The sequence below is a fragment of the Morone saxatilis genome, unplaced genomic scaffold, assembly GCF_004916995.1.
Source record: "Morone saxatilis isolate NCDOM2014 unplaced genomic scaffold, NCSU_SB_2.0 Contig3, whole genome shotgun sequence".
Taxonomy (NCBI): Eukaryota; Metazoa; Chordata; class Actinopteri; family Moronidae; genus Morone; species Morone saxatilis.
In genome coordinates this window covers 17,041,527-17,049,711 of record NW_023339873.1, presented here as the reverse complement: position 1 = coordinate 17,049,711, position 8,185 = coordinate 17,041,527, and the positions used below count along the sequence as shown (strand labels likewise).

The 8,185-nt window shown below is 44.2% G+C and overlaps 2 protein-coding genes across 2 annotated transcripts in view; both read right to left on the bottom strand.

Moving 5' to 3' along the window:
- Positions 1–4,144, bottom strand: part of clic4 (chloride intracellular channel 4) — a 19,126-nt gene extending 14,982 nt beyond the window's left edge. The window contains exon 1 of the mRNA XM_035674008.1: positions 3,760–4,144. Within this exon, the coding sequence (XP_035529901.1) occupies positions 3,760–3,828 (69 nt within the window). The 5' untranslated portion in view covers positions 3,829–4,144. The remainder of the gene's footprint in view (positions 1–3,759) is intronic.
- A 719-nt stretch (positions 4,145–4,863) lies between these two features.
- srrm1 (serine/arginine repetitive matrix 1) overlaps positions 4,864–8,185 on the bottom strand; it is a gene marked incomplete in the record, with an annotated part of 9,176 nt that continues 5,854 nt past the window's right edge. The window contains 7 exon segments of the mRNA XM_035674635.1: positions 4,864–5,729; positions 5,859–6,032; positions 6,227–6,413; positions 6,526–7,008; positions 7,107–7,193; positions 7,311–7,446; positions 7,653–7,739. Of these exon segments, the coding sequence (XP_035530528.1) occupies positions 5,619–5,729; positions 5,859–6,032; positions 6,227–6,413; positions 6,526–7,008; positions 7,107–7,193; positions 7,311–7,446; positions 7,653–7,739 (1,265 nt within the window).

Genomic DNA, 8,185 nt, shown 5'->3' with positions numbered 1-8,185 from the left:
GGGGGGGGGGGGGGGGGGGGATGGTTTATTTTAAGATGAAAAGCAACATGCAAACATTACACAAATTATTCCTGAAGTTCAGTCAAGTCTTGGTATTGTCACCACTATTACTGTACTGGTTAAAAAAAAAAAAAAAGTCACACTTTGCTTTGCATGTAATTTCATGCAAGAGCATCGACTTGAACACAGTAACTGCTGAAAAAGGTCATTGTGTTTCCATAAAAACAGCACATCACAAGGCTTACGTCTGTTTGTCACATGCTGCAACTGATAGCTCTGCTCTTCCCAAGGCCTTTACAATAAACTTTAGTCATGTCAACTAAGATTTTATGGTGTGACACATGAACCTGAACACATTTCCTCATGTCCAGGAAGAGAGACTTACATCTGTGTGGGCTTTGTGATAGGTTGAGTATTCATTCCTTGTACAGAGTGGTCCAACAATGTAGACAGAAGTGTTGCTTTGTGGGACCTCACTCATGTCACAGTCCAGCTCCACGGTTCCCATGGGACCGTCTCGATAGACATAACCCAAACACAGACAGGCTCTTATGCCATCCAGACTTAAAAGCGCTTCTCCGCCATGTTTACTGGCTCTGCTGTCACTGCTGGCAAGAGTGTGGAAGTCTGGAGGCAGCAGAAGGCTTTGGGACCGGCAGCGTGACCTTGGCACACTTGCAGCCAAGAGACGCATACACAAGTGGAGATAAAGCCTGCCTGTTTCTCTTGACTCATCTGTATTCGGTTCACCATCATACAGTCAGGTCATACGCTGATGGAGAGTGACTCACTGGCATGCTTTAATCTAATTCAGAGCAACTTTGTTCAGCTGTGAAAAACTGAATGATGTAATGGCGAGAATTGTGCACATTGTTAACAGTGAATCTCCTTCAGCACATAAGACAACCATCTAAGCAATGTCAGAACAGGTTTCAAGAAAATGACTCTGTGATTCAATCAGGTAGTGCTGTAATCCATATAGAAGGATGGATGGAGCTCAAATACCATAACAATAATTCTACATGCAGCTGCACTCCTTTTGTTTCATGTCAGAGTAAAAACATTTCACCTACTACCAGAGCACATAAATACATCAGATTTAGGGTTTCATATTACCACTTACACCATGTGATGTGCGGAAGTGCCAAGTGCAACAGACACGGGTGGCTGGTGGGAATTCACCCTCTACAGCACACCGGCACGGACTACTACTCATGTGTGCAAAACAATATCTAATCTGCTGTACTAGTGATGAGGTCAAGGGTCGATCCTCCTCTTTACAAAGTCATTATATAACGCTCATTTGCAACTGAGAGCAATATAAACTTCACGCCCACGCCCTTCAATGATGAGCACGATGTCAGATGTTCCCATGGCAATGTGACAACTGTTGCTATAAACACACCAGGTAGAGAAGCTGCAAGATCATCAAAGAATCTCTAATCTGGGAGAGTCAGCTACATTTAAAAAGCTCTGCTGTTCAGTCGGCTCAGTCTACACGGGCACGAGGGCAACTCGTGTCCTAGGAGCAGAATTAGTCAGCTTTGATATGTGGCAGTGCCCTAACAGATCTGACACCCCTGTGTGTCAAGAGCCCACCGTTCGTTATCAGCTGTTCCCAGAGGCCTGGCTCCACACAGTGTGCCTATGGCAACCTGCGTGCCTGCCATTGTCTCCCATGACTGTGTTTAACGCAGCACAGTAACAACAACAGCATCAATAATAGATGTGGACACACAGTGGTACATAACATAGAGCCATGCAAGGGCGATAGAGACTCAAGTCTGTCTCACACAATGGAGGAAACTTCTTTACACAGTCCAAGGAGGGAGGGGCTGAGAGGGAAGAGTTGGCCACATGTGTAAACCTTCCAGCCTGGGGATGATGTAACCTCTCCTGCAGGCCGTGAGCTGTAGTTGAGAGAAGCTGGCCAGTTTGTTTTCCATCTATTCTGCCTCTATACTGAGGGGCCTGCTGCTCTGCCTCATCGAAACCTCACTACTCCCACTACTCCTCACTAAGGAGTCAACAGGACCAGTGCAAGTAGGACAGAGGTTATTGGAATTTCCACTGAATCTGGAAGACTGATTGAAGTCAGCATAATTCACAGCTACTGCAATTTAAGATACAAATGCATTATCTGACTAAATTAAATAAAAAACATTCTCTCTTTTATTGGACTTGCCACAAGTAATTACTTGTAATTAAAGGACTCATGTGTAGCATTAGCAAATGTTTTTGTCAGGGCCTGCAAGCATCCACCATCAGCATTACTATTAAATGCAAAGTTTGTCATTTCTGCTGCCAGGGGTCTCTCACATCAAAACTAGAACAAAAGACGCAGTTTGATTACATTGTGAGTTTGCATGGGTTCACGAGAGTTGTTGTCTTTGTTGTTAAACAACGGAGGGCTAAACCAAAGTGAGGGTCCCGGCCGCACTCAGCTGGCAGAAGTCTCTACTGCAGTTGCTCTATGGGCCCCACAATGAGGAAGATCCTGGTAATTTTATACCGGGAAAATTAAACTGTTTTGGCTTCAAGTGCCACGCAGCAGCTTCCATGGGAATGAACAAAGCCCCACCTCCGATGCTGTATGTGACAGTGTAGGTACACAACTCAGAGTGACACAGGTCTAGTCGTTTTTAGACATTTTAATGTGGAAATGTTACCTTTCAGTGTTTGCTGTTCTGCTCACTGGCACCCCCACTGCACCATTACCCACACTCCTTCCCAGTCAATTCAGGACCCCATCACTCCCTCCCCGTGCCCCTGTCCCAGCCCCACACTCCCCCCTTTTTTGTTTCCTCTGCCATTTTCCCGCCTCGCAAAGCAGCACCCTGAAGAAAGGAAAAACAGCCAGTCACAACGCTCCTCCATCACCACAGACAACTGATTACAGTTGATTACAGTAAGGAAGGTTTGGATAGAGCCATCGGAAGAAGAATTATCTCTAGTCCTGTCCACCCATCGAGCTCCCTAATCTATCACCATATCCATATGGGATGAATTGTGCTTTAACAATAACAGCTATACATTAGCAAGCAGCAATACCACCAACACTCTCTTTCTTGTCCTTTAGGTAAAACTAAATATCACAAATGGCACCAGCAGACTCCTTCAGAGATCTCTGATTGCAGACTGGCTGTTGACAAGGTGACCCACACACCACAGTGAATACTCAAAGGCTGGATTTTGTATATTCCAGTGTCCATTAATGGCTGTATGCACTTCCAACAGAATCAATATAATCACTCTGTATAATGTATAGTGTACCAGTCAAACTTACAAACACGGACCTGCAACTGCAGCAAGTGAACAAATGTTGAATCGGCTGTTATGGACCACAACTACCGAGCTTTTGTTAACGAATTAGCGGCCAGTATTCCGCATGGCAGGCTCCTCTTTCCCCCCGGTGGAGGGGGGGCTGCATCCGCCCTGATAGTGACACCGCGGGCTCCACATGGCCACAGTGGCACAGAGGGTTGCGGATCCAAAACGTACACATCTAAACTTAATGCGACAAGAAATCTTTTTTCTATCGCGTGTCAAACCCCCTCGTGAGTGAAACACCGACGTGGAGCTAGCTTAAGGGGTCCTAGCTAAAGAAAGAGCCTAATTTGTAGAGAGATAAGCAAACAGTAGATTGATTCAAAGGCAGGAATACAGCATTCATCCTCACAAAGTACTGCTGCGGGTTTAGCCAAGTGTGAGTCAGTCAAAATGAAAAACTTCTCCCAGGCGACCTGGCTGCGGTCTTACCTTCACAAACAGCTCGATAACGGGCTCATTGTCCGCCTTTACTCCGTTCTGCGGCACCGACAGCGACATTATGGATGCTACTATTTGAAGTTTTGCTGAAAAAGATGAGTTTTCTCTTTCTACCACGCCCGAAGTAGCTCGGTCCTCTTCTCCACCAGTTTTTTTTCCTCCGCACTGAAGCCCAGTAGGCGCTTTTTTTCTCCCCAAGGAGGACCCGGTGCTAAACGCACTAAAGTCTCTTTAGAAAGCGGACAAAGAGGCAGCGGTGTCTGCCAGATAATGACCGTCTCAACGTTGCTTTATGACTTCAACCTACAGACGCTACTAACACATCGCTGAGGCTCTTTCTGCTGGGTGAGCAGTGATGAGGATGGGTGGGAAGAAGCAACGGGAATATTTAAAGCCGTGATGTCATCTGAAGCGCAAACATACAAAAATGTGGGAGGGTTTGAGGAGGGGAGTCTCCCTGATGGGAGGAGGAGGAGGAGGAGGATGCCTGAGAGCCGCTCAGCGGCTGCAGGGAAACAATGCTTTCAAATGATCCTGGGCTGTCCAAGACACATATATTCTGTTTCCTCAAGAAATAAAACCATCCAACCAGCACTACTTCTTTCTTTAAAAAAAAATAGCGAAAGTCTATGCAGTTCCCTTCACTGATTTGCATTTTAATTTATATAGTTCCATGCCTCTGTTTACTTCTGATTTTCTACAATACAATTTATCACTAAAACTGCAGCTCAATTAAAAAATTCTGTGATTCATTCACTAATGTGAACAAATAAGCCTAGTTAACCCTTTTCCCCCCTCGGGATAAATAATCTGTCTGTCTGTCTATCCCTAACCGTTTTTTAGATTAAGATTAGTGTAACAGAGGTCTTTTTTTATTTAGCTACAATGAACATATTTTAAATCAGCTGTTTAATATGCACAGCATGTTGTGTTTTGGTAGCTTTTGCTTTCAAAAGTGAGCAGGTCACTAGTTTCATTTCAATTAGGCAACACATATTTTAACCTTTACCCAAACCTAATATTTTACATCTTTTTGTTCATTCATCTAAATTATATTCCCATCCCATCCCAAACAGAAATGACACAAAGATTAGGGAAAGCACACATCCTATAAAAAGGTTTTAATTCTGAAAGGATGACAATATGACAAGAGCCAGGGGTACTAAATACAAATCATATTGCAGTCTCACAGAAATTAGCTTGGTGCAAGGGTGTCAACATAAAATTGCATATCAATTCATTTGGAAAAATTAAAGCAAACTGTATCACATCATATTGTTTTAGTCTTGAAACAAGACCAATTTAAAGTCAGAAAACAGCAGGTTAAACAATGCCAAATACCTCTATTCAGTTACAATATGGGACAAGACATTCTGTTACAGCCTCCAACAGTTCACACAGCTGTGCAACCGTTTCCACTAATAAAAAGGCAATAGTAACAGGATGTTACTGTATGTTGGTTTATCTCTACACTCCATAAGGTCAGTGGTTCATGCACATTAGAGACAATCACTGCACATGCAATCATTTCTCAAACGAATCTACTGTAGGCTGTGGAATATATTTGAAACCTGCCCAACTTAAACCTCTGAAACCCCTTAAACTGTTCCCCTGCTCAACAATTTAAAATTATGGACAACACAAGCTTCTTTACAGTTTAGATAATACACTAACTGACAAATCAAGCTCTTAATGAAACACACTCTTCAGAATGTACCAAACCAGTAAAAAGAAAAGAAAACAAAAAAAAGACTCAAGATTTAACAATTTGTACATTCTAAAGCTGAACCAGGTTGATGACAAACATCAAGAGTGAGTGGAAAATTCAAAAGTGAGAAAGGCTCTTGTTTTCAGGACATCTGTGAGGGAGACATCTGGGCCTTCCTCATGGAGCGCAGGGCCTTTTCTCTTAGGTGCTTCTCCAAGTCATCCAAGCTGTCCTCTACTTCACTGTCTGATTCCTAAAACAAAAACAGCATGAAATACAGAATTGTTGGTGCATGGCAAACGACTAAATAATACCCACTACTTATATGTTCCCTGTGGAGCAGAAGGCCTTAGTAGCTAAAATTCACAGAAACAGATTTAACCTTTCTTGACTCTCCATCCTCCTCCACGCCCTGGTTCTCTTGTCCATCTCCAGTAGCAGTGCCCCCACTCTTCTCCTTCTTGTGCTTCTTGTGCTTCTTGTGTTTCTTCTCTTTCTTGTGTTTCTTTTCCTTCTTCTTCTTCTTTTTCTTTCCACTGCCGTCAACATCGGAATTCTGCAACGTAACAGAATTTTATTTAATTAATGAGGATGAACATAACAGAAACAACATCACAGGAATGACTTCTGAAGCATCGCTGTCCCAAGCATAATCCCTCATGCCACAACAGGGTTCCCGCTTATTTGAAGACATAATGGTTGACTATAATTATATAATAATAATAATAATAATAATAACAAATATCAAACCTTGCTGGGGGATTGACTGCCGGAACCACTGCTGGCCTTTTTGGCTGGTGGTGGAGACCCGCTAACTGAGCGAGATGGTGAGGGAGAGGCAGATGCAGGGGCTGGACGTTTCTGAGCTGCTGGTTGAGGGGAAACAGATCTGGATCTGGAGGATGCTCTTCTCATAGGCTGAGGACTCGGAGATGGTCTGTGGAGAGGACAAAGGTGTCATTCAAAAAGGCAATGACACACGTAGCGTACAATATAGTGCACAAAAAGATAAAACTGCATTATTCGGAAATGCTAGCTGCCTTAATTACCTCTGGTTGTTGCGTGGCTCTGGGGTGCGGGACACTCTGCGGATGGGTTTGCCACTGTGTGAAGGGGACTGCTGTCTCCGTTGGTTAGATGGAGATGAACCGGAGGTTTCAAACCGTCCTTGAGGACTTGTGGACCCCCTAACAGTGCGACTGCGGTTTGCAGGGGACGGGGAGAGGCGGTTGGCTGCTGCACCGGGGGACCGCGTATCCCTGCTTGGCCTGACAGAAGGCAACATTGGGCTCCTCCTGTGTCTGGGTGGAGATGAGGAGGATGGAGGTGTGCGTCTCCTTGGAACAGGAGAGCTTCTGCGCTTGGGGGACCTGGAGGGGCGTCGCTTGGCTGTTGGAGAAGAGCGTTTTGCGGGAGAGCTAGACATCCTCCTCTTCTGTGGTGGCAAAGGTGAAGGGCTGTAGCGCCGCTGGATAGGGGGAGAATATCGTCTGGGGGATGGAGAACGACGACGGGGAAGTGGGGAAGGAGACCTGAAAAGGACCAAGTTCAATTATCAATAAAACATTTCTAATTGTTAATGAAAAATATTAAGATCATAGCTCTAGGAGATAAATGAATATGCCCATACCTTCGTCTAGGAGGAGAGGGAGATCTGCGACGTCGTGGGGGAGAAGGGGAGCGACGTCTACGTGCAGGAGATGGAGAACGTCTTTTTCTGAAGGGGTACAAACACAAAAAAATAATACAAATGAGCAAAACAGAACATAGTCAAGTTGGCTTTTTCTCCAGGTTAAGTCATTCGGATAAAAATGTAGTGTGGTAAATGTCTGACCTTGGAGAGACATCCCTGTGTCGCCTCCGTGGAGATGGAGTACGGCTACGTCTCCTCCTGACTTCCCCGTTTCTGGCACCTGGCCCTGCTGCCAGCCTCTTGGGCCCTTCGTCTTCTGAGGAGGAAGACCCTGTATCTGAAACCAAGACAGAGGACATCAACAACTGTTTTTACTGTAGCTTTAACTATATGCGAGTGAGGAAAAAACACCAAGGTTGGGGTTAGGACACAGCTTCAAAAGTCCATGAGACGATGGGTGCAAAATGACATGGACAGAGACTTGGTTAAAGAAGGAGGGTTGGGTATGGGAGAGGACAGAACGGGGATAAAAACGCTTATAACCTGAAGACGACTGTCGATTCTGCCTGCGATACTGACGCCGCTGCTGCACCGAATCTGCTGTTGCCCCTTTCTCATTTTTATCCTCCTCTGAAATGTAGAGCATTGAGTGTCCCATCAGTGTTAGCAGAACCAGTGAAACAGAGTGCCAGGGAAAAGTTACAGATAATAGAGGGAAAAAAATATATATCCCTGTGGGTTGAGCTTTCATTAGGTTTCAACATGGCATAGTGCAATGTGGTTGTAGATTTATGCTACTATTGTCCCTTGTGTTAGTATAAAGTGTGTTTCTTCATGTTTTGTTCAGTGTTTGTAGTGATATCTTAATACACAATTATTACACAGAGTTATCAATGTAGGCTAACAAATGAGAGCGCTGTTATGAGTTCCTGTAAAGACTTACTAAACCTTCTACCTCACAAACAATCTCCATTTGCTACAGTCTAAAAATAATTTAACAAAAATGTGCAATATGCTTTTTGAGGTTTGAATAGGACTTTCAGACATTACCTGGAAATGTCTTTTTTTTTTTTTTT